Source organism: Panulirus ornatus, chromosome 17 (genome assembly GCF_036320965.1).
Source record: "Panulirus ornatus isolate Po-2019 chromosome 17, ASM3632096v1, whole genome shotgun sequence".
Lineage (NCBI taxonomy): Eukaryota > Metazoa > Arthropoda > Malacostraca > Decapoda > Palinuridae > Panulirus > Panulirus ornatus.
The window spans coordinates 51,947,293-51,974,496 of NC_092240.1; the positions used below are offsets into that span (position 1 = coordinate 51,947,293).

The 27,204-nt window shown below is 37.4% G+C and overlaps 1 protein-coding gene across 1 annotated transcript; it reads left to right on the top strand.

Moving 5' to 3' along the window:
* The first annotated feature begins 49 nt into the window (after positions 1–49).
* Positions 50–22,388, top strand: LOC139754757 (RING finger protein 145-like). The gene is made up of 5 exons (XM_071672527.1): positions 50–188; positions 4,666–4,836; positions 6,020–6,195; positions 10,283–10,441; positions 17,777–22,388. Exons 1-5 carry the CDS (start codon positions 158–160, stop codon positions 19,385–19,387), a joined length of 2,148 nt encoding a protein of 715 aa, XP_071528628.1. The 5' UTR covers positions 50–157; the 3' UTR covers positions 19,388–22,388.
* The last annotated feature ends 4,816 nt before the right edge of the window (positions 22,389–27,204 follow it).

Here is a 27,204-nt window from a genome sequence, read left to right on the forward strand (position 1 = left end):
TATCAATGACATCATTGATACGTCATCGCCTAGTCTCCAGCTGTCGTCTAGGAAAAAAAAAAAGGACTCGGGCCTAAACATCTTTGCGAGTCTTGCTGTCCTCGTCTCCTTCTTGATAATGGCGTAACACATGATTGATTTTTTTTAATGATTCGTCATGGACTACTACATTCGCCGATTTATAAGAGGTAAGACTGAGTGAACGATGATTCCTCCCCCTCTTTCCTCTCATGGCCGTGACTTAGTGGGACTCGTGCTCTATGTGAGATGGGGACAGCGAGCAGTAAATTAGCGCCAAAGATGATAGCCAGGTCTGGTTTAATTGCTTAGCGAGGATTTAGTGTCATTTGGTTATATTAATGCTCGGAATCATTTACTGTAGTTGAGGATTGGATTAGATTTGCGTCTTACGTTGAAGGGGACTCTAGGAACTTGCTCAACGTAGATTTTTGCATTTTCTTTTAGTTATTTTGCCAACAAAGATAGCCTATACTTCGGCACTGGTGGATCAGACTATATTATGCTATTTTTGCTCATATTCTCTGTTGCCACTTTATTTCTGACGTTATTTGAACTACCACTTACCTTAGGGATAAAGGGAGATGGGCTGGGAATGTGGGGCTTAAGGTTAGGTAAGATTTATTATTTTCTTCCGTATTAACATTTTTTTGCACTTCACTTTGGTTTTGAGTAAGAGTTCCATGAGAACCGTGTTGGTAATGAATGTATGGTGGAGACTATATAAGCTTCGTATCAAAACTAGCTTTAGGAAATGGCCAGTTGTGTTTTTGGTGTTGTTATTTTAGCTTCACGTTGAAACTACTATTGGGAAATGGCCACATATATCGTAGTTGCAATATATAGTTTGTTGTGACTACAGAAATACTCTTGTAGGACCCGTTCTAAACTGTATTAAAGAAGGCGACTACATCGTCAGGGAAACTGTGGGGTTTGATTTTTACGAAAGTGGTAGTTCACACATTTATGGAAACTCAAGAGAACATATGAAAACCTCACCCAGCCTCCCAAACCATCAGAATTTAGGTGAAAATATATTTTAGCATTGCATCAGAACTAGCTTTGGGAAATGGTTGCTTTTGTTTTAAATCCTTTATTTATTCTTTTTTAATTACATACATACCTGCGAAGGACCAGTATACCTTCATTTTCACCATGAACAATATCAAATGAGATAATTCAGGTACTTAATGGGATTAGTGGATGTTATTGTAGGTTATAGAAGTAAACGCTCACATAAAAGTCACGGAATCAATGGAAATCTGCACTTAACTTTCCTAGTAGTCGAATTGTTTTAATCTGTAATCTCGTCAAAACATACCAGCCATGCGTATGTAAATGTGCTGCTAGTATGGGTCAGATGTCAACAAATGGATAACACATGCGCATACCTAGTAGCAGATTGATGTAATAATGGCACATTTTTGATATTTTGGCTACCGAGTGAGATTTTTAAAGGTTGTGTTGATATTTGTCTTATAAACTTAAACAATCATTAACTCAGATGTAAATAACCCATTTTTCCTTATTTGTTATTGCTGAATAAAGTATAATGACCCTAGTCATGCTCTGCAACCGTTATGGTATTCTCTATACATTACACTAAGATTGGAGAACACAGTCAGTATTCTAACTGATAGCAGGATGCTATTCTAGACAGTTACCAAGATTTTTCTTAATGTTCACCATTCGAAACCAATGAAGACATGGCAGTGCACATATTCTCAGCCATGCATAACCCTTGCGCCCTGTTTGATATTGCATAATTGATTGCTGCCCAATGCTTCAAATATTACTCCACACCCGCTCCTGTGTTCTCTGAACTTTACACTTGTTTTGCAAAACACAGTTCGTATTCATAGTTGATAGTGATGCAAAACCTAAGTAAACTTTCACCAAGTGTACTTTGATACCTTGGGTAATTTACAAATATAGCTGCAAATTGAACATAATTTTTGATACTTAATAATTTTGTTTTGCAGTGATGATATGGTGTGTAAATCAATGTATTTTAAGTGGGGTTCCACGAGCATCCTTCAGTCTTGACTTGAAATTTTGTAACAGTTAAAGAAAAGACTTATGGAAGCCTTTTAGCTCATAGTATATATATAGATCTCTTTTTGACTTGGAACTGGCTAATGGTAACCACAAAATTATTTTGGAAGCATAAGATTTTGCTTTAGAAGAGCAAAGAATGGCTGGAGAAGATCGGAGTTCCAGAAAATATTAGGTGTTACATATAGGTTCCTTGATCAAGTAAAGGATGGGAACTGCAGGTTTAGATAGTAAACTGAGGTCTACGAGGCATGATTTGGAATATATATTGAACTCTGTGAAAATGAATGAGGTCATGGTGGTCAGGGTGTCAGATATCAATATTGTGGAGTTAAGTAATGTAAACTTATGTGAAACACTTCAAAAATTTAACAGAACCTATGAAAATCTTATCTAATGCCAATTACAGCTCAGATTTAACTTCAATTTCAACATTCTTGTTGAAATATATGTAACAGACTCACCCATAATTGAGCTTCATGCCAACTGGTGATGAGTGTCAGCAAATGGAAGATATACCAAGTAGCTGTTCCTGTCATCACCCAACCTCCATGCTAATGTTGACACACTTCTCAACCTTTTTTCATTTTATGGTATATATTTTGAGTTTGCCTGACCCTCATGGTACGCAAAAGCAAAATTTGCCTTAATTCTAGTGTAATTTCCTATTATCCATTGAAAGGAAGGAAATCAAAAATCTTTTTATACACATGTGATAAGTACAGTAGCCTATATGTATTGTTTTTATGATCACTCATATATATTATGAGTTACTGAACTTTTCCAGTATTGTATGGAAAACAGTTTTCAAGCATTATCAAATTAAATTTCCACAAAGTGAAAAGGTAGATAGTTAGAAGTAATGTTGGATGCAAGTGTACAAAAGAATATTTTCCTTTGCTTAACACTTCACTTTCTATCAGTTACAGCTTATACTTGGTACAGTGCCTCAGTTGCAAAATATATTTTTGATCGAGTAAGTAATGAAAGGGTAAGAGAGATATATGGAAATAAAAAGAGTGTGGTTGAGAGAGCAGAAGAGGGTGTGTTGAAATGGTTTGGTCATATGGAGAGAATAAGTGAGGAAAGATTGACAAAGAGGATATATGTATCAGGTGGAGGGAACAAGGAGAAGCAGACCAAATTGAAGGTGAAAGGATGGAGTGAAAAAGGATTTTAGCCATTGGGGCCTGAACATACAGGAAGGTAAGAGGCATGCAAGGAATAGAGTGAATTGGAACAATGTGGTATATTGGGGTCGACGTGCTGTCAATGGACTAAACCAAAGCATGTGAAACGTCTGGGGTAAACCATGGAAAGGTCTATGGGGCCTGGATGTGGATAAGGAGCTGTGGTTTTAGTGCATTACACATGACAACTTGAGACTGAGTGTGGATGAATGTGGCCTTTTTTGTCTGTTTTCCTGGCGCCCTCTTGACACCCAGGCAGGTAGTACTGGTAATGTACTTCCCTTGTCGTTACCTGCACATTATTAACCTTCACTGCCATTGTTGTATTTGATATCAAAGAAAAAAAATGATGCTCCAAATTATGGTCTGTATCTTTTGTTCACACATTGTGCTAATATTAAAGAATAAAATTTACTGTCAAAAGGTAGTTTTCATGCATACTTAACCTGGTGATTTACTGTATTGTGATCTTATAAGCTGAAGGATTTCTCTGATTTTTTTTGTGTGTTGTATTTTGAGTAGTAGGTTAAGATGAGGGAAGTGTGATTTGGAAAATTTCCTCTCGATGTAAGATATTGAATAACTTGTGAAGCTAAGGGCATATGTGAATGGAAATGATTTTCAACTATGCAGGTAGATTGTCGATTTAGCTACTAATTGAAGTGAGGCTTGGAGATTTATAATGCAGTTGAAGCTTAATGTGTAGAGAATAGAACTGAGAATAGAATTGAGGCTGCAGACATAGACATGACATGGAGCGTGATATTTTATTTTGTGATATTAGAAAAGGCAGTAGTTGCAAAGGTTATGAATATCATGGAAAATGTGGGGTTGATTAAATTGAAAACTGTTTTAACTCTTGTTAAAAATAGTTGTGCTGTTAAAAATACTTGTTTTAGCACTTGCTCAAAATCAACAGAATACGTGAAAACCAACAGAACCTATGAAAACCTTACCTTACTTTCCCCAGTAGCTGAGATTTTTTTTTGAAGAAATTTTGTGCACTGAGAGTAAGGTTGCCTACTTCTCACGACTGCATGTGATTACCACAAGTAGGGAAGGTAGCAGGTGATGCTAATGGGTGGTTGGTATAATTGTTGACATTCATCGACTCTTGGCTCAATGCTCATTCATCAGTATTTCTGTTATGATTCAACACGAATATTGAAAATTAAGATACATCTTGGCTTCATGAGAGTTTCAAGCGTTTCTTTTTTTTAACGTACAAGAACTAGTTATATCTTTGGTGATGATCCCACCAGTTATTGGTGAGTTCAGAATTTTGGTCATCCAAATGCTTACTTATGTTCATAGCCACATTGATATGCCAAAGCTCCATTATTGTATGATTTTTACGAATACTCGTTTTTTTTGTCCTCTTAATTATTACTGTCTGTTTCAGGGTCCAGAGGATGGAAACTAAAAGATGAACAATTTGAAGCTATAGCAACTGTAATTTTAAGAGTTCCTGGCTATTTCATTCTTGATTACTGGTATCAGAATGATATCCGTAACTGTAGTCCTCGGTCCTTGGCATGGGCAGATGTGGTATCATCGGGCTTTGCAATATTCGGTGAGTTGAGTTTATATCTTTTGCATCACTGCAGAAAATAAGAATATTATAACAGCTTTATACCATGCTGAATTGATGAGTTATGACCCAAAGTTCATTGATACACCTTTATTTTTTTTTTAACTTTATCGCTGTTTCCTGCATTATTGAGGTAGTGCCAGGAAACAGATGAAGAAAGACACATCCACTGATACACTTATATACATATAAACATGTACATAAACATATGTATATGTGCATATGCATATACATATATACACATGTACATCTTTCTTTCTTTCTTTCAAACTATTTGTCATTTCCCGCGTTAGCGAGGTAGCGTTAAGAACAGAGGACTTGGCCTTTGAGGGAAGATCCTCACCTGGCCCCCTTCTCTGTTCCTTCTTTTGGAAAATTAAAAGAAAAACGAGAGGGGAGGATTTCCAGCCCCACGCTCCCTCCCCTTTTAATCGCCTTCTACGACACACAGGGAATACGTGGGAAGTATTCTTTCTCCCCTATCCCCAGGGGTAAACACATGTACATATTCATACTTAATTGCCTTCCTCCATTCCTGACCTCACCCCTCCCCCGAGGAAACAGCACAAGTGCATGAAGGAAAAGAAAAAAAGATAACATGTACATTCTCTTCTTTTCTCCCACACCCAATTGCTGCTCTGTGTTAGCAAGGTAGCACCAGGAAACAGATGAAGAAAGGCCCCATCTGCTCATATGCATACATGAGCAGTCATGTGTAATGCACCAAAACCACAGCTCCCTATCCACACCCAAGCTCCACAGACTGCGGTATACCACATCATTCCAATTTACTTTATTCCATGCATGCCTCTCACCTTGCTGCATGTTCAGGCCCCAATTGCCCAAAATCCTTTTCATTCTATCCTTCCACCTCCAGTTTGGTCTTTCAGTTCTCCTTGTTCCCTTCACTTCTAACACCTATATCCTCTTTGTCAACCTTTCCTCACCATTCTCTCCATATGTCTGACAAAAGGTTTAACATGCAAGAATATATGGGGCTGTAAAAAGAATATGACACATGTAGGACATTGCTTGAGCTCTGCTAGGTACTTTGTCAAATGCAAAGAAATCATATATGCCTTTATGCATTTCAGTGTCTTAGATTTACTGTGATAACTGATGATATATGAGCAAAGATAGAATGATTGTCTGTATTCTTTTACAGCGGTGATCCAGGGTGTGTTGGTGTTACTGCTGCCTTTAGAACAACTAGTGAGTTTATATATGCACTACCTCACCATTGCTGTCCTAGCTGCTGCGGACACTTTCTCCAATTATTACATTGAGGGTGAGAAACACCTAGTGAACCAAAGGCCAGATTATGGCACAGTCAGCTTCCAGGTAATATTCTATTAATTCTCCTGAGTAATTTCTCCGACATTTTTGTTTTGAGATTGTTGTGATTATGAAGTGCTTTCTTCTTCTGTTTCTTGTAGTCTGGCTTGTGAGCATGAGAGATTTTTCCTGAATTTGGATGATCTTAAGGAAAATCAGGGTCAAGACCTTCCTACCATAAACCTCCTCCCCAACTCCGCAGCTCCTCTGTGTCTCAAACTCAAACAAAGATATTGTCCGCATGTTGACGGTGAATTGGGGACTTCTCTATATCTTCAAAAACCATTTCCTCTACAAGGAAGTTGTCTTAGGAGCAAGAAAATGTCTGCATTTGAGATTTGAAGATGTACTGTTTGGGAATGGTCCACCATCTGGATACTTTTTTAGGCTTCATGCTGATGTCATCCCACTCTCAAAAGCTGTTTCTGGTTGACTTAGGAAGACCAATAATGCAACTGATATTCTGATGATGCATTAGGTGTTTAAAATCCTATTCCTGTCAGCTTACCAGTTGCCATACTAGTCTTTCTAGATTGACCAGACCCAGCTTTTCAGGGAGGGATGATGTTGGAAGGAAACCCAAACGTGTCCGTTTGATGGGCATGACCCATGAAGTTTCACTTGTAGACACATTTTTGTGATTCTAAGTAAGAATTCAGGCCTTTTTTTTTTCCCAGTGACACCTACGTAGGACCCATGGCTTGTTTGTTACTGGTAGAGGAGAAATATCACCTGGAACACAGATAGTGAAAATATCACTAAACATATGCACAGCAAGCAAAAGTTGCATCCCATGAGGTAACAGAGATAGCAAACCATGTCATCTAACTCTTAAGACTATGCCATGCTTCTAGACAAATGATATTCCCAGCATAAGCAGGTAATATTATTTGTTCTCCAAATGAAACCTGATGCATGAAAGTTTGTTTTAAACAGTAATCATTTGATCTTGCAGAGACTTTATGTAGATAAGGCATTAAGAGAATATTAAAGGGACTGCACCTATATTTTCTTATGAAATTTCACCATATTTTGCTGGAGAGGTGTGTAGCTACACTTGATGGACCTCATGAAATACTATTCAAATTGTTTTGGATAAAGGCAAAATGCCAAGGGAATGGAAAAGGTCAAATGTCATGCATATCTATTAAAAAAGGAGACCAGTCTAACTCACAGGTGTAGTCTTAAAGGTCAAGGAAAAGATTATCTGAAAGCAAATGGATGACTTCCTGCTGTGGAGAAATTACCATGTTGAAAGACAACATGGTTTCAAGGAAAAAGGACATGTACAAGGAACCTCTTAGATTTCTACAAGAAAGTGAACTTTTAATTGGACTAAAAGAAGTCTAAGTGGATTGTTTTTATCTAGACTGCCAGAAAACATTTGACACTGTACTGAATGGGAGACTGATTAAGAATCTGGATCATGAGGCAGACATCTAGAGGAGACTCCTTTGATGGATAGAAAATTATTCATGGAAGGGAACAAAGGATCCATATCAGAGGAGCTTTCTCAGAATGAGTTGAAGTCACTTGTATTCTTAGAATACTGCAGGATTCTGTTCTGGGATTTTTACTTTCTTGAAGTATGTGCATGACTTACTAAAAGCTGTGGACTCCTACTTGAATATATTTGCAAGTGATGCACAGGCCACCAGGACAGTGAAAAGACTCCAAAGTTGGTCCAAAATATGGTTAATGAAATTCAACACAATTAAATGTAAATTAATGAGGATTGAACAGATTGAAAGAAGGCTTCAATATGAGTACAGTTTTACTTAGGAGGAAATCAGCTGCAGGAATCTATGTGTGAGAGCAGTTGTAACTGTTGGTGAAATCAACTCTTTTTTGTAGAAAATAGAGGCAAGCTTCTTGTGAAAATAACAGCGGATTTGTTTATAGCCTCCCAGCTAAGACACCAGAGGTAGACAAAAGATTTTATGACCAGTTGATAGAAATTCATAATGAACAAGATTCAGTCAGTGGCCATAGGCTCTACATTGAATTGCTTGATGGTGCCCTACCGCAGTTAGTTGGGAAACCTACTCACAGTGAGAACATATTAGATATAGTTCTAGTTACAAATGAAAATCTTGTTAATGATGTTGAGAGTTGATGAAACAATGGGTATCAGCAAGTAGAATTATGAGCATGGTTTGATAAACTTTAAATGTACCTAACAGCACTGTATGATGTATTATAGAAGCAGCAAAACCTTTATGATTCATTGTTTTGTTGTTTCATGTTTTCACTTCATACAAAAGGGATTGTCGAATGACTGTGAAACTGAACAAGCTAATATGGGGGAGGGGGTTGCAAGTGTTGCGGTATTTTGAGAAAAGGGTTGTGAGCAGAAAAAGGTTGGGACCCACTGGGCTAGGGTGTGTGTGTTGTGTGTGTGCATACTTGCAGAGAAGTAAAGACATGGCACATATATACACAGTTAAGAGATGGGCTGTGCAAGTGAGTGGCTGTCTCCCTGTAACACACAAGTAACTATCACTTGTTTGTAAAAGTAATCATCAGTATGTAACAATGTCTAAGTGAGAAGAGAATATCTGCACTCCGCAGCAGTCTTCAATTACTCTCGTAACCCCAGACTGATATGAATCCAGCTTACACCCTCTAGTCACCTTGAATTTGAATAGACAGTCTTTCTATTTGAGCAAAACACCAACCAGAGAGGTAGTTCAATGATAAGAATACAGACCAGTAGTAAACACTGCAGTCTGCTTAAATATGATAAACAATGGAGAGCAAGAAATGAGCACTACAAAGTAAGGAGAGAAGAGCAGAAAATTTGAAAAAACTGTGGAAGAAATAAAAGACAATCCAAAACTTACAGCAGAACAATGCTTGAGGATGATGTGAAATTATGTAGGTAGTTGAATAAGATCATAGGTGTTTTCACTGTGGATGACTGTAATGCACTGGCATTACCAAAGTCGGAGTAAGTCATGAAATTTATATTAATTGTCAGAAATGACATAACCATGACATTGGACCATGTAAAAGATATATAAACACTGGTGGCTGAATTAGAAGCAACAACGTATATATGACGGGACATATGTTTTGCTGTCTTCTCGTATTTGTCTCCCTCATAATATGATTTTGTAATAGTTGTAGGAAAACTACAGAAACTACCTTTTTTTATCAGAAAATTACCCATGCTTTACATGTATTCTCAACATTCTCAACAGATTTAATATATATGACAGTGAACATGAATGTTTAGAAACCTCTACGTCATTCTGAACCAGTACACTATTTTTGATAGGGTTAGGTGGGTCAGTAGGGCCTTCATGATACTGTGCTGTGCTGTTAAGTTTCTGTGTTGTCATTTTTCTAAGTGGAAATTGGTAGATATTTTTTGAACTATAGTAGCAGTGAAACTGAGTGGAAATGATATGTGCATTGAGAATGTGAAGATAATTATGGACACTTGAAAACTTAATGAGTGTTTTGAATTAGTTTTGAGGTTGATAGTATTTACAACTTTAATATAAATGTCCAGTTCAGTTGAGAATGGATGTTGCTTGATGAAAATTACTTTTTAAAAATAGATTATGGGTACATTGTTGCTTGGGAGTGACTGCATCTATCTCTCAAAAGTGATCATTGAAGTTAATTGTATTGTAGATCCTTATTTATTCATGCCAAATCTAGGAAATGTGTTTGTGAGTTTAAAAATATACATGGCACACTTTGTTATATCTATGCACAGTTTACTGTTTATAAAAAAAAAGTTGTGGGGTCTGTAATCCAAAGTGCATGTAAATTTATCAGGCTCATTCTTTAAAGAATAAACAAGAAAAAATTGAAATACATAATAAGCTTCCTGATTGTGTATTTTTTTGAAAGATTAAGATAAAGTTACTGCTTATCATATGATAAGCTGTGACAAATATTAATGCATATCAAAAATGTGCAAGAATTTTATATTCCAGTTGATTTTACTGAATCTTTCTGACACTAGATATTAGAAATTCTGTTACTTTGTCAACTGGAGAAATACACCGAATGGGAACTGTTAATCCTCCAAAATGAACAGCATTTCTTGCTCATTCTCAAAAAATTTATGATTTTACAGGGATTCTCAAATATGTTGATGCTGCAGAAGTCCTTGTTTGATCCTCACAATGACATGGAAACATTGTACTTGAGGCAGCAAGTTGCAGCAATTGTATTTCACACCCTTGTGGCCACATTAGTCACATTCTTCCTTGATTTAGAATGCAACAAAGATAAGGTAAGATCGCCATGTAGTTTTGCCGATTTTAACTGTTCTTCTTAACATAGAGCAAGTTGTAGACTCACAGCTTCACAAAACTTGTATACATTTCAGCATGTACATAGTAATATATTGAATAGAATACTCCACACTACAAGAATGTTTTTTGGTTTTTCATGTTTTACGTTTAAGGTGATTGACTTGATGAGACTGCATTTGACTGCCATTCAGTTTAATGGCATTAACATTTAAAGACCTCCAATGACTCTACTGTGTACTACTCTCTCCCTTATCTCTCCTTCCATTTCACCACACTTACCCAAGATGGCTCCCAGATACTTAAATTTCCTCTCTTCTCCCAGTCTTTCTACCCCCATATCCAAAGTATTATTTAGTAAATTTCCTCTCTTCTTCCAGTCTTTCTTCCCCCATATCCAAAGTATTATTTAGTACACTTTCTTCTTTCACTCTCTATGGTTTTACAAAATCTATACTTTCACTCCATTTCCTTTTATACACCATTACTTTATTTGCATTTACCTTCAATCTCCTCCACTTACACACACTATTAAACACCCTTAACACCTTCTGCAGCTTATCTTCATTTTCCGCAAGCAACACAGTATCATATGCAAACAGGCTTGCCACTAACCACTATATTTCACCACCACACTCCACAGTATCATCCACAAACAGGCTTGCACTAGCCACCATATCTCACTGCCACACCCCATCTCTGCACCCCTTTTCCTTAGTTTTGCTTCATCTTTCTTATCACTCCATCCATATACCAACATCTGCCGTCTCCCCTTCTCCCACATTCATCAGTTCTTCAAAATACTCTTTCCATCTTCCTTTCACTTCCTCCTTTTGATTCAGCAATTCCCCTTTCTTACTTCTCGCATCAACATTTCCACTCATACATCCACCTCTTTCCTTTTACACCTCCTTCCAGTATAGCTTCTTATTATACCAAAACTTTGCCCTTAACTTTCTTCCAAAAAGCTTCATCCTCTCTTTCTTTGCTTTCTTCTATCAGCTTGTTAACATTCCCCTGACATATTTTGTATTCTTCCCTCTGCTGAACTTCCACTGGTACATTCTATTGAGCAGTCAATCATATGCCTTTTCCTTCTCTTCCACAGCCTTTCTAGTCTCCTCTGTCCACCATACTTTGCCCTTTTTATTCTTGTATCTCACTACCTTGTATCCAGCCACAGATTCTACAATCTTCACTAGTATTTCTCGAAACATTTTGATTTTAAACACCTCATTCACACATGACTGCATTCCTACATTCACTGCACTTCAATCTAAGCTTTCAGTTACCTTGCTTTCATACTCCTCCCTGTATTTTTCCTGATTCATCTTCTCACTTGCCACCACTTTTACCTCTACATTCTTCCTTACACCATACCTCCACTTCTCACTGATCCTCATCTCTACAAGAGCCACTAAATAGTCAGAGTCTCCGAAGAATTCTCTTACGCCTCTAGCGTCCACCACAGCCTTTCTCAATCTTTCATCCACTGCCACTGAGTTAGTCAAAGCCTTTTGTTCATCTCTTCCTCCATTCTTCATCCATGTATATCTGTGGATCATCTTGTGCTGAAAAAAGGTATCTGCAAAGAATAAACCCCTCTCAGGACAAATGTCCAAAAGATACCTTCCATTCTCAAATGTACTCTAGGCACTTCCCATGTACCAACTATTTCACCAATTCCATCACATCCCACTTTTGCATTCATATCACTCAACACGACCATGTTTCTCTCATTCTCAGAACCATTTATACGATCATTCAAATTCCTCCAGAAAAGCTTCATTTCATCCTTACTTCATTCAGTCTTCTTATTTACAGGTACATATACTCATACCCATGCATATTTCACAATCCCAGTCTTTCCTTTCACCCATGCTATTCTCATGCAGATTTTTCACTTTCCAGTTGACACAGCCTCTAAGAATACCTCCAGTTTATTTTCCATACATGACTGTACTTGCTGCTGTTACTTTCTGACCACTATCTTAATTAAGCATAGCACTAAAATTCCCAGATTCACTCACAACTTTAACATCTTTACCTTTCAGACTGATATTACATTGAAACTTCCCCTCTCTTTGAAACCTGAGGATCTTTCCATTAACTTTTTTTTGGAACACTTGCCTGTGAACTTGGTTCTCATCTAAAAGGACAGCATTTTCTTCAGAGTTAATTTTTTCTTTCTTTCTTCATTTATCCAAATCCCACAATCACCCCATTTGCTCAGATCTCATGTATTGTGATAATCATGAAACTTTTACCAAGGCAGCGTTTTACTTTGCTGATGAAATCCCACTTGTATAAATGCAATGTACTGTCGCACAAGTCATACTTCCATCATCAAATATCCTATCATAATTCACCTACCTTCCATCCATACCATAGTGTCAGAAGTTTCGAGTCAGCTTAATCCTTGATGATAAACTTTTGTGTCCATAAATGTATATCTTGTGTTGATTTTTCCCTCAAAGTCTTCTCCATATCTTTCCTAATTGCACGTCTCTGGGCTATGTACCATTTTCCATCCCTGCGCCCATTTGCTTCCTTACCTACACATTTTGCTCAGTTGCCTTAACCAAAGTTGAATGTTTATGTAAAACTTTGTATAGTTTTAACTCCCCATATTCATGTATTGTTGGGGTTAGGGGAAAATTGTTCCTGCATGTTGCAAAAGACAGTTAAAGGGATAGGACCAGGGGAACTAGAAATTCACCTTTCCTGTAACATTCGTTTTGAAAAGGAGTCAAGCATGAATATTTCCTCTGAGGCTTGGTTGTCTGTTCCTGGCTCTTCCTCACTAAGGTGGAATAAGGCAAACAGACATGAAAGGAAAGGTCTTTATGTATCAGAACCATCATTTTCTTTATCAAGTCATTGGAAAAACGCTCGCATATCCATGGTGTCGTGTACACTCTCCTGTTCATGTGCAGTTTTACCTCCCCCTTACCTTCACTCATTATGTTATCTGCAATTCAGTCTCATTACTTCACTTCATTTCTTATTATATTGTCTCTTCATTCATATCTCTTTCATATTCTCCCATCATCTAATATCTTTGAAAAATTTCCCACATCTCTAATATCATTACTTCATGTAAGGTATTTGAGGTGATCTCTTCACCTGTCAGAAACTTCAACATTTTTCACTAGTACACAGCTGCCTTTTGCAATATAATCTAATTTTTGGCACATCTCATCGATAAGCTTACTTCCCACTTGTCAGAGTTCTATATTTTCATGAATTTGGTTAATGTTATTGATAGATAATTAATTAGAGTAATATACCATCAGTACTATTAATGGTATTGATAATGAATAGTGTTTAGTGATAAGAATTTCTTTACTACTGAAAAATTATTCAGTTCCCGTTTATTTTTCGCTGTTGATGAACTCCAAAGACTTATTCCTGCAACCTGCTAAGGCAGAGATATTTGTTTTAGCATGTTGTGATCAGGAAACCCATTTGCTCTTTGTCTGGAAGGGAGAGGATTGCACTGTGAGGTCCTGTAAGGGGAGTATGCTGCCTGATATGGAAACAGAAATGTATCTGTAATTATCATTCAGTGATTAAGGACAGCAAAAAGTAGCATAATCAAAGCATTTTCATATTCATTTCTTTTACCCTCATTTTTATACTTGAGCAGCTTTAACAACAATTTCTTACCTTCAGACAGAGTCCTGTGAGCATTAGATCCAAAAGACTTCTGTACAGGGTTAAACACCATTTCAGCCCCAAAATAGATTGTATCCACCAGTACATCATCTACTTCCATGACCATAATATCTATAAGGCCAGCTATTGCTTGTCATAGAGACCCAACAGTCTTACAGTAGCCTGTCTAGAGCCTATATCTTTGGTGTAATTCAGTTGGTGCCTCTTAGTCTTTTTATGTTCAAAATAGTGCAGTTGCATTGCCATTGTCAGTCTGATATTTTCTCATGACCTTCTCCTGCAGTCTTCACAGAGATGTTTAATCTTATTCTTTCCTTTTGTATATGAGATGCAAAATGTCAGTATTATGTTCTTTCTTAAAAGCTCCATGATGCATCAGTTTAGCTAGGTAAATGAGGAGCCTGTATGTTCATTGGACTGTTAGGGTATTACCAAACTTTTTCTGGTTGCAGTTATCATGCAAGTGAAAAGTCTACTTTCGGGAGTTTGTACAGTCAGAGTATAATCTTGCTAAAGAAGTTACTCCAAAGGAGTCACTTCTTTTCTTGCTGCTGAATATAACACAGCCTTTAAGCTTCAGGGACCCCAGACTTCTTGAAAAACTTATCCTCAATGGAATCATCCAAAATACCCCACTCTCACCTACACAACATGGGTTTAGACCCTCTTACGCCACCACTATACTGCACACAAATTCCACATATCACGTCCCGGATAGATTCATATACTGCCCCTACCCTTCCCAATGCACAACATTAGTGGCAGTAAAGATGAACATAGGGTTTGAAACTGTTCCCTAATACATACACACAAAAAAAGATCCTTGATGCCACCTTCCAAGACAGACAAAAAATTGTAAGCCAATTTTAAAGCTGTCTGCCAAACCATTGGTGCTCGCAGAGGCTTCACCTCCAAAATTCCTTAGCTCATCAGTGAAGTTCCTCAAGGTGCAGTTCAGTCCCTTCTTACTTGACCTTAAATCACTTCCTGCCCAAGAAATTGTGAAAGTCCTCTGAAATGAGATGACCTCATTGTCACATCACAGCACCCTGACAGTACCCTAGCAACAACAGACTTGCAACACTACATCACATGATTAGTACACTGACTCACCCAAAACAGAATATCTACAGCAGCTCTGAAGTCTACTGACACTTTCTTAATCCCTGACAGGAATGAATCCAACCTACACCCTCCTATCACCCTGAGTGGTCAACCACTCCCACTCACCAAAACTCCAACCACTGGGCATCATGTATGACAGACACTAGATCACGTCTCACTTCACGAACATTAACCAGGTTTGGACAGGAAAAAGAATCCCTTAGCATCCTTTACGAAAATTTCATCTGCTTCACCTTAAGATAAGCTTCATCTACCTGGCCACCCTCCCAGGCAAAAACAGACATAACAGGTGCAAACCTCACAAGACAAAGCACTTTTATCAGTCACTATCTACCATGCGACCACAAACATTCAGCACTTTCACAGTGAAATGGAAATACAATGCTCCCCTGCCACTTTGTGACCCAAGGGGTTCTGGCCTAATTGAATCGCTGAAAATCGAGAATTATACTAAGATTATGATTTTTGTCATTACCAGTTTCTGACTTTTCCATGACACTCCTTTATATTGTGAAAAAAAAATCAAGAAATAGGTGGTTGAGACACTGTTTAGAGAGCTGTATAGGCATTACGTACTGGGAAGTGAGTGGAGATGATTGGGAGTTGTGCAAGAGAAGTATAAGGAATTCAAGTGGAAGCCACAGGGGCTTGAAAAGAGGGAAGATGAGGGTGAATGAGAAAATGTTTTGGAAGGAGGTAAAGAGAACATGTGGGAACATCAGTAAGACAGTAGATGGGCAAGTGTTTATAGGCAAGGTGTAGGGGAGATGGTGCGAGTAATTTGATTTCAGGGATGTGTTAGATGACAGGGTATCAGATATGGGGTATGTAGATTGTGGACATTTGCTAAGTGAGAGTCATGACAGAGTGGTTTGCATGAGATGAAGTTTGGCAAGGTGGTTGGAGTGGATGGTATTGCAATTAGATTTTCTAAGAAAAGGGGATGATAGTGTTGTTGATTAGTTAGTTAAGATATTCCTTGAACTTATGGCAAATGTGAGGAGCCTGAGGATTGGTGTAATGTCTTTATAGTGTCACTGATAGGGTAAGAGAGAGGTGTGAAAGTAAGGGTATGTATGAAAGAGTTGAAGAGGATATGCTAAAATAGTTTGAGCATATATAGAGAATGAGTGAGTAAAGGCTGACTAAGTGGGTATACATGATGGAGGTGGAAGGATTATGGAAAAGGGGGAAACCAAGGAATGGGAGGAAGGTTGGTATGAAACATGCTTTGAGTGCTTGGGACCAGAACCTGCAGGAGCATCGGATGTGATTATGGGTAAGAGTGAATTGGAGCAATGTGGATTACATTCACCACTCATGATCTTGGTCCGGTATTTTGTGTTATATCAATTTGAAGCTGCAGATGTTCAGGGTCATTTGGTTTCATCTGTAAATTTTGATATCTCACATTGCAGCCCATTATGAATATCATTGATATATGAGAAAAAGAGGATTGGCTTCTTTCTTCCCAGTCCCCGGGGATGTCTACCCTCGGAGATATGCACGCACTGACATGACCCCACAAGCACTGAACAACCTCCTTTTCATCAGAATTTTAAACATTACCCCAACAGATGTAAACCCATCAAAAACTGCTCTTTCTAGACATTTATAAGTTATCCTTTCCCCTGTGTGTTTTGGACACCCATTACTATTTCACATTCTCAAGAATCTCTTACTCAAAACACAACCTCCACAGTTAAGATGCTGAGCACTCATTCCTCAGTTATCTTGTGACAACCACGAAGACACACACACATTACCACACTTTATGGCCTCTGATCCCACTTTGTCAAAGTGACCATTTTCTTGAGCACTGTAGGAGGTCCATAGAAGAGGTTTCTAGGGCAGTAAGGTAAGGTAAGGTAAGGTATCTGGGGGGATAGATGAGAAATAAAACTACCCATGTATCCATAGACCTCTCATCGCCAAATAACAGATATGACTAGATGTCATCAACACTTAGTGGTTACTGCAATATGCTCTGAACACTGTTGTGAAGTAGGTTACCAAAATACTCTTGTGACTTTTGTATATGGAGGCCTTAGGCATTCTTCAACATTATAATAGATCAGCTAAAATTTGATTGTTGGCATGGAAGCATGAATTGTAGATCTGCATGAGGTCCTCTTTGATGGTAACATAATTCTATGTAATGCCTGGTTGAAAGGGTAAACAGAGGTAGGAAAAGTTAGAACACCAATGTATGTGGGTCACCATTCCCTCAGAGCACATCAGTTAATTTGGACTGCAATTTCATATTAGAACATTAATTAATGTGGGCCACTTTTTTGAGGGTTAATGAGCCTTAGACAACCTTAAAGAAATGATTGTGGTTGATGAGTGAAACCCTGATAGATACACCCTGTTATAGAGAAAATGTTTTTTCTCTCCTCTGAGTGATAGTTCTCAAATTCTCACGGGGCTCTGTCTCAGAGAGAGCAATTATGTTGTATGCTTCAAAATCACCCTCTTGTGAAAATGTAATAAGTGTGTTTCTTTCATTCCAGATCCTGTTGTTGGTGTACCTCGTGCCTGTGTTTGCTCGATTAGCTGGCTTCCCAGTGACAGAGCTCCACTTGACTCACAATTTTGCATCCTGTTTTGTTATTTTCTTAACTGTACAGTACATTTTTCTATGTGTTCCTCATGTATTTAGATTTCTGAAGCACATATACAGCACTCTTGTAGAGATGGTTGAACTGTATGGACCTTTGGGAGTTTTACTCACACTTTGGGGCCGCCTTTTTGTTCCCATACAACTGCTGATATTCTGGTTAATGCTTTTTACTACCCAGTTGTATAACCATTATCTCCCTTCTCACAGTACTGGTGTTACTCCTACAACAGGGACTATCATGACAGCATCAGCTGCTGGTACTTTGGCTGGTGTAGCTTCAGCATTTACTAGTGGAGCATCAGCAGGGACGGGTAGTGCACCATCTGTAGGTAGCTCATCTTCAGGTGGGATATGGTACTTGGTAGTACAAAGTGCTGCTGAGGTGTGCTACACTCCACTTACCTTAGCTGGTACTTGTATGGCAGTCTCTTATGCTTCTAGGATAATTTTATCCATCACTAGAACATATACAGCTGGTCCTGGAGCAGCGCCACTGCCGGATGACCTGGCCCACTCAGGTTGGACTGAGGGCGTTACAGTTGCCCTTTTGGCTGTACAGACTTCACTGTTAAGCATGGCTATGCCAAAGCGTTTAGCTGTTTTATCTGTTATCTTGCTCATTGTTGTATCATCTCTGGTACAAAGCATGTATGAAATTGTCGAACCTGTAGTCCTGGCTCTCAGTGCTCAGGGTGTGGCATCCATATCTCGACATGCTCGTGCAGTTTCTGCATGCCTACTCTTGTTACTTCTTCCTTTGTACATGGTATATATGTTCACACTTATATTTGAGCAGCACTTTTTGTTACTTCTTGTTTTGTCCATAAGTATCATGACATCTGTGCAAGTGTTGAGTCTGCTTGCTATCTATGTACTGCTTACTTGGGATGCAGTTTGTGCTCAACCTTGGCCAGGTTTAGATGATTTAGTTTATTACACTCGAGCTACAGCAAGAGTATTTGAGTTTATTGTAGCTGTATTTGTTGTGGGTGCAGGAGTGAAAGAGTCTATAACAGGCCAGTGGTCATGGATTAATGCTGTTGTACTGCTTATTCACTTCTATTTTAATGTTTGGCAGCGTCTGCAGCAAGGATGGAAGAGTTTCTTGCTAAGATTAGAGGCAGCGAAAAAGATATCAGCATTACCAGAAGCTTCTCAGGAACAGTTAGAGGCACATAATGATGTTTGTGCCATTTGTTATGCTGAAATGACTTCAGCTCGAATAACTCATTGCAATCACCTGTTTCATGGCCCCTGTTTACGCAAATGGCTGTATGTACAAGATAAGTGTCCCATGTGTCATGCTCCCATCACCCTTAAGGACCCAGATGCTACTGAAAATGATAGATATGACTCTGAAACCTCTAGGCCACCACCAGAAGCTATAGAAACAGAACTTGGGGCAAATATTCCTCTGCTTGATGATGGGGATATTGAGATTCTAGATGATGATTTACAAGAAGACGAGAATATGTTGGACAGACAAATGATGGAGACATAAATGCGAAAGAGGAAGTACCTGTCAGGCACAGAATTTAGGCTAAGGAAGACTTTTTGGTGACAATTAAGTCTGCAGTTTATGAGGAACTGCACTGAATTTATTGAATTCATGATAAACCAGCTTCGAGAATTTGGTGTATCATCATTTGTCTTCGAATTAGCTCAGTGAGGCACTTTACATGATTTTAGTAAGTATTGTAGAAAGGCCTCTTCACATCCTGTAACTTTGATCCATATATTTTCATGTACTAAGACCAGGATTTGATTTGCAGAATCTTTCTCCTTTACTTATCATGTTAGTCACCCTGCTCACACCCTCAGGTGACAAACACTGAACAGCAACTCTTGTATTAAATGCTGAAGAATTCTTTCTGTTGTTAATTGTTTGCATTAAGAACTTGAACTTTTAGAAAAGAATGAGAGTTGCCTTAGCAAGTGCACATAGGAATGGAACTAGAAGGGATACTGGAGGATGTAAGTAAAGGTAGAAATAAGAAGTACAAAAAGAGACATAGACAATAAGAGACATAGAAATGGAATATAGCATCTTTGAAAGATAGTTCATAGGTTGAGGTTATGTGTCACATCTGGTCATAGGCATACAGTCTGAACCTAGCCAAGGAAAGAACCATCAGTGGAAAACTGAATACTTCTCCCACAGTAGTGCTTTCATTGATGACCAGGGTCTAATAGTTTATTATGTTCAAAAGTAATCATGAATTATAATATTCCTAAAAGCTAGTGCTGCATGACTTTAATGGACAATAATATATGATATTTTGATGAGAATCCAAGGAATGATATTTTTAGTTGATTTAACCTTTTGATGTATTGATATAGATATCCCCTGCTTTGTGATGTATTCGCATTTGCATTGTCCAGGACAAATGAATAAAGCATGATAGACTCCCAAAAGTAGTGTAAAAAGTTTCAGATGTCATGCTTTGCAGTAGATGCAATCACTTTGACAAATTATTTTATGCTAGCAAGTGGTGGCACTCCCCAAACCAGGCAGTTCAGTGCGCAAGGCTATACAGAGGTGACACATACTGCATTCTTATATTGTTATAGAGCAGGGTTACATGTTAGCATGAAATAGGGACTGCCGAGAAGCACATTGATGTGATCCACATTAATATGCACCATACATTTTTAATTTTCCAAAAGAAGGAACAGAGAAGAGGGCCAATTGAGGATATTTCATAAGGCTCAGTCCTCTGTTTTTAACGCTACCTTGCTAATGTGGGAAACGTTAATATGTATAAAAGAAAAAAAACGTGTTAAATGGTGATAAGGAGTCAGAGACAAAAATAATCAATAATTGTAGTAAAGTGCATAAAAACATTCCATTTTTCCAGTTTGGACCTCATTAACATATTTGTGGCCAGTGTTAACTCAGACTTTGGATACAGTTCTCCATTTGGGACTGTGTTAACTCATTTTGTGATCTGCTTTAGCTTAGATTTTGGACGTATATTCCATTTGGGACCATATTAACAAATTTTGCAATCCTTTTAACTCAATTTTCGTTTGTAGAATCCAGTTGTGACTGTTTTAATGCATTTTTGCTCTGCATTAACTCCAATTTTGCTGTATTAACAGAAAAAGATAAAGCATGCTAATGTGAGACTCTGCTATATTACATATAACCTCTTCAGACGCTTTTCAGTGATTGGAAAGTGCCAAAATGAGTTGTTTTTTGAAGAAAAAAGGAAAGCAGTTAAAACACTGGTTTGGAGGCAGAATTAGAAGTTTTGAGGTTGGTGAATGCAAATGTAGCCAGAGCTCCTGATATAATTATGTTCTATATCAGTGACAGCAGTACATTAGAATGTAGATGGAGTGAGACATCATGCCCAGAATGTGACTCCCATAAGTTCTGTGGAAATTGTTTATACCACATGTGAAGTTATGGAGAATATGGAGCAAATATTGAATGTTTGGATCAAAAATCCAAATCAAGGTAACATTCCTTTAAGCATGGTGATTACTCTGAAGAAAAGTAAAGAATTTTATGAGGATCTTAGGAACAGATATGCTAAGAGTGTAGAAGTTGACACTTTCGTGTTTACTTACGGCTGGTTTCAATGTATTGGTTTGCATAGCATTGCAGTGACTGGTGAAGGTGTAAATACAGATAGGGAACCCAGTCATATTAGATTTTATCATAGAAGTTACACACCCCAACATGTGTTTAACATAGGTGACACAGGGCTTTATTGAACACTTGTGCTAGTAGGAATACTTATTTCCAGGACAGAGAAGACTCCACTTAGGTTCAAAGCAACTAGAGAATGCCAAACTTTTCTGGTAGATGGGAGCAGTGCCGGAGACTACTTTCTAGTGTATCACTGTACAACACCTGGGGCTGTGAGGGGTTTATTCAAAACCACAGCCTTTTGTATGGCACTCAAACGAGGTGTGTATAACAATTTGCATTTCTCAGAATTTGACGTTCTTATTTCTGCCCTCTTATGAAGGATTATTTTGCTAGGAACAATGTGCCACATGAGGTAGCACTTGTCCTTGAAATGCCCCTGGTCATCTAATCCTGGACAACTTATCTGGACACATTAATGTCAATTTTCTGCCACCCAACACAACTTGGAGACTGCATCTGATAGATCAATGAGTTACAGTGTTATTCATGACATTGTTTGTGTTCCATCATCTCTCAGCTCATCAGGGAAACAGATAGGAAAATAACTCAGAGAGACATTTGGGATGGCCATAGCATTATGAAAATGATGGATTACTTAGGAAGTCACGGTAGGAAATTGCATTTGAGATATTGAATGGTGTGTGGCAAAAAAAGTTTAGCCAGAAAATGTTAGAAACTTTTAAGGATTTGAAGAAGCAGTTCTAGTCATACAATGCAACATTATGCAGTTAAAAAACAAGTCTGTTAAGCACATAGAAAAGGAGGACATGAATATGCATTAGTCCTATGGAGAGGATTTGTCAAATGAAGATCTGATACAGATTGAACAATAACAAGAAAAGGAAAAGTGTTAGATTGATGAAACAGAACCCCCAAAGTGATAACTGATGAAAATGTTAGTCTTTCAAATATCTCTATACAGTAGTAAAAATTTGTAAAAATCCAAGCAGAGAGAGGTTTTATAGTCAGCATTTGATATTTAGTGTTCAACCTGTTGTTGGGAGTTAAACCAACTGAAAAAGAGGAAAGGTGTTCAGCTTATTTTAGGTTTATTCTTTGATGAAAAGCTAGGTAATTCCGGTATTTTATCTGTGTAGCTCCACCATGGCCTCAGTACCCCCACCAACCTTGACATACAAGATCCCAAACCATACTTATATACAATATTGTGTTCTTTGTTTTCTGTTTATTAAGATTAGGAATATACCTGCATTGTACTTCATACTTTTTGACATTCAATTCTTATTTTGGGGAAAGATTGTAATGTGAAATATTACCTAGGAATGTAACCCCTCGTCATCCCATTGTTTACGGTAAAATCAGTGCACTATCTCATTTCTCGCTTGTTTTCCAGTAATGTAACTCCATTTTATGGTAGGGGATACCTGTATTTGATAATGCAAGAATGGATATGTAATCTAAAAACAAAAATGGATACGAACTAGAACCCATCAGTGATCTACATGAATAATGATTCACGTACACTAATATTCAGGTTTTGTCAAAGCCTTTTGCATTTCATTCAATTTGGGATGATAAAATCATTGTTGCAGCTTTTTCATTATAAATCTCAGGTGCGTTTTGGTTTGACTTTTTTTTATTATTTCATGTAATGAGTTATATTGTCCATTTCATTGATGGTTCTTATAGGTTTAGGATGTTAAAGCGTTAGATTTGAAGTATTAAAATGTTTAATGCAAAATTTGTCATTTTTTATTGACTAAGCAGAGAAGAGAGAAATTATATAGGGTTTAGACTCACTAGCTCAGAAGCAAGAGATAAATTATATAGGCATTAGACTCACTAGCTCAGAGGCACACTTGAAGAGGTGTGCCATCTGAGCCATATACCATACCCACTTGAAGTTGGTTAAGTACTCTGAAGACTTAGGTTAAGGAAAATGTAGAGGAGGAGGATTAGCTACAGAATCATTCTTAGTAGAATTAGAGTGGATCAAGGTACCAAAGAGCACCTTCAGCTTATGGTTCTTTTTATATTTTTTGTCAACTTTTCCAACCACACATTCATGGGACTTGAAGAGGTGTGCCATCTGAGCCATATACCATACCCGTTTGAAGTTGGTAAAGTACTCTGAAGACTTAGGTTAAGGAAAATATAGAGGATGAGGACTAGCTACAGAATTTTAAGTAGAATTAGAGTGGATCAAGGTACCAAAGAGCACCTTCAACTGATGGTTCTTTTTATATATTTTGTCAACTTTTCTGACCACGTGATAATCTGTTATCTGCTCTACTCCTGACTGTCTTGCACAGATTGCCTCATCTCATATCTTTGTTTTTTCTTCTTTTATTTCCCAGCTTTACCTCTGGTACCTACTGAAGTGTATATTCACAAAGGCAACTCTCATTTTTTTTCATGCGCTTCCTTCACATGAGAGGCAAACAGAAATATCAATTCTTCAGCAGATGTTTAGTGTTGTATCTGACTCTTCAGTGCAACTAGGTGTGCAGGCAGTTTTTTGCTGAATGCTAGAGAAGATTCAGCATGCATCTTTTATTTAGAATACAAGGAAACATGACTTGATCAAAACGAGGTCTGTAAATATAATGCCTAGGTGAGTGCAGGAGTTAAGATATATTGCTTGAGAAGTAAATTTAGGATTGTAATAGATTGAGGAAGGAGGAAATTAGGGGGATTTTTAGAAGTGTTGTCTGTAAAATAAAAGGTAGAATATTGTATTATGTGAATATGTGGAGAAAATTGATGGAATTGAAATTATTAGAAACATTTTAAGTGGAGACTCTTTAGGAGCAGTTGTAAGATAGTATGTGTGTGAGAAGAGTGTTACTTAAAATGCACATTGATGGTATTTGGTAGAGGTTCTGTATATGCCACCCTGTTGTGAATCTGGAAACATTTTATAGGATTTAAATTTAGAAGATAGATGACCACAGAGATAATGCTTCATTATACAGCTTTAACTGAATTTTTATTACTTTATGAATAAAAGGTTTTTCCTTGCTTAATATATATGAAACCACATCTCATTTTTTCATACATTAATTTTGAATTGGGAAAAGTCATTCATGAACTCCCTACTGGTAGACTTTTCAGGTCAGCAATACCAAATAGATTTTTCTTCCAGTTAGTGGAAGTTTGACATGTATGAGTTAAGATGTAAACCTTGTAGAAAATGATCAGATTTGATGAAAGGTAGTATGGAGTCAAATCCTTTTGTAAATGAATGGGAACATTGCAAATTTGTAATGTATGTACAGTATATGTTTTTTGATGGAAAGACGTATTCAGTTTTATAAGAACATAGTTTATGAGTTAAATTTCGTGAATAGTTTTGCATCTGTTCTTTTGTTCATGTGACCTGAATGGTTGTGTGCGGTTTTCATGAATTAGTCCTTGAGACAAAATAGATTGGTGGGAACTTTTACTTAGGTATTTATTACTATTTACATTTGGTAAACCATATCCTGTATAAACTTCAAGATGGTTGTACGATTATTCACATGCTTTTATAAACATTGCTGCACAAGGTTGTAAGAGCTCACTTATGTTACGATTTTGTGAAGAAAATTTGTGATATTGTATACTATGAAAGAATAAAGTGCCAAAGGTTAAATTAAGCAGGTTGTTACATTCGCAGTACTGTACACTCAAAGTTTCTGGGATATGGATGCATTCTCATGGTGAAATAGGTTTAATGGGATGTTATTCACTGTGTGAATGGAGGGCTTATCATTTATAATGGCAGAGACCTTGAATTAATCAAACCACACTTGGCTTGGAGTTTGTCACACCATGAAAAGTGGGATACAGCTAGAAGGATCAGCTTTCGGTATTGCTGTAACACCATGGCAAATTATGTATTGTCTGCTCTATGTATATCTTTAATCTTTCAGTATTGTTTGAAGATGCTTATTACCATTTGTTGTAACTGAGAAAGTACTCTGAAAAGTTATGTCATAAAGTACCCTGTGAAAAGGCTACTTTTTGTCGTATGTCGTATGGCAGTATCTAGTTCAAATTAAGTTTATGTCATGTCTGTGATTCCCCTTACATCGTATTTCCCTAGTTTTTGTTGGCTACTGTTGCTTCATTAATTTTACTGAGCTTGTGGTTACATTTTTAATGAAGCCTAGTGTAATAGGCTTCGTGTTGTAAGGCTTTTGCCGTTCCTGGGCCAATACTAGCAAGCACTGTAATAACATTATTTCCAGTTAACTTAGTGTTAGGACTCTTGGTGTGATAGACAGTCATTCTAGTGTTAAAGATCACATTGGCAGTAACTGATATCAAGGTATATAACTAGTAATAAGATGGATATTATTATAATTATTATTATTATTATTGTTATTATACTTGATCGTTGTTTCCCACGTCAGCAAGGTTGCGCCAGGTAACAGATGAAGAATGACCCATCCACTCATATACACATATATTTACATAACCGCACATACGCGTACATATACATTCATATACATATCAACATATACACATACATACATATACATATATATATGCATATACATATTCATACTTGCTTGCCTTCATCCATTTCTGGCGCTACCCTGCCCCATAGGAAACAGCATCGCTACCCTCTGCTTCAGCAAGGCAGCACCAGGAAAGCTTATTTATAGATATATATAATTTGGAGTTGCAACAAAGTAAATGAGTTTCTTGGTCTTTGTAATTATCATTAAGTGAAAATAGGTGTCAGTGTTACCTAAATTTTTTATGAGGGATATTTGAATATGTACATTCAAAGGAAGTGGAGATGTTGAAGCTGGATAAAGAAGACATGCTGAATAACACAATTCTGTATTTTTTCTAGGCATTCATCCTAAATGTGTCACCTTACACAGGTTTCCACACCTAGTAGGTTCACTTTAGGAAGTGGAGGAAGAGATGGGTTTCTTCCTGTATACCGTTCCATTTACTCGATAAGGTACATGATAAAACAGGCATTTGTACATTATTCATCTTGGTCACCAAACATAGTCAGGAGTGTCCAGGACTGAAACTTGGTAGGCTCTTTTTATGTTGTGCATAGATTTGTGTGATAGTTTGATAAAGATTCCTGAATAGATTCATTGAAATAACCTTGTAAGGTTAGTAAGGCAAAGTTGAAAGAGAAGAAAATTATTACATATTGAAGTACTATACTCATTTTTGCTTTGTGAAATGAAAATGAGTATACTGATGTTTTTAAAGCATTGAGATGGCAGAGCATTTACTCATAACATATTCATGAACATGGTCAGATATTGTTCCATGGAGATGAATAATGGGTATCAGCTTTGCAGGAAAATGAATGCAATAATAAGATATGGCTCATCAATACACATTTCTCAAAATACAGCTTTATATATTGTAATTTCATTATGTATTACATATAGAATATTGAAAAGTTGTGTTTCTAAAACTCATAAACTCCTAAAATCCTTGGTGTAATGCATGGAAGATTATCACCAGTTTGAAGCATAAGTTTCCAGAGTTGGCCAGTTTCTTTACCTTGTGTTGCCATAGCCTATGCCACTGTTTTGTCGGTGTTCTCTATATCTAAACGTGTGGCAGTCAAGCTTTGTGCTTTTCTCAAGCATTTTTGAGATATTTATAATTCTGCTCTTATAGTGACATCCAAAAAACATACAATTGTGCCGAGTGTAGTGCTACACAGAGGA

Excerpts from the sequence above, each read along its gene's own strand:
- LOC139754757 (XM_071672527.1), top strand. The coding sequence starts at position 158 with ATGGACTACTACATTCGCCGATTTATAAGAG. Across the intron at positions 189-4,665 it reads CATTCGCCGATTTATAAGAG|GGTCCAGAGGATGGAAACTA; the intron begins GTAAGACTGAGT and ends TGTCTGTTTCAG. Across the intron at positions 10,442-17,776 it reads TAGAATGCAACAAAGATAAG|ATCCTGTTGTTGGTGTACCT; the intron begins GTAAGATCGCCA and ends CTTTCATTCCAG.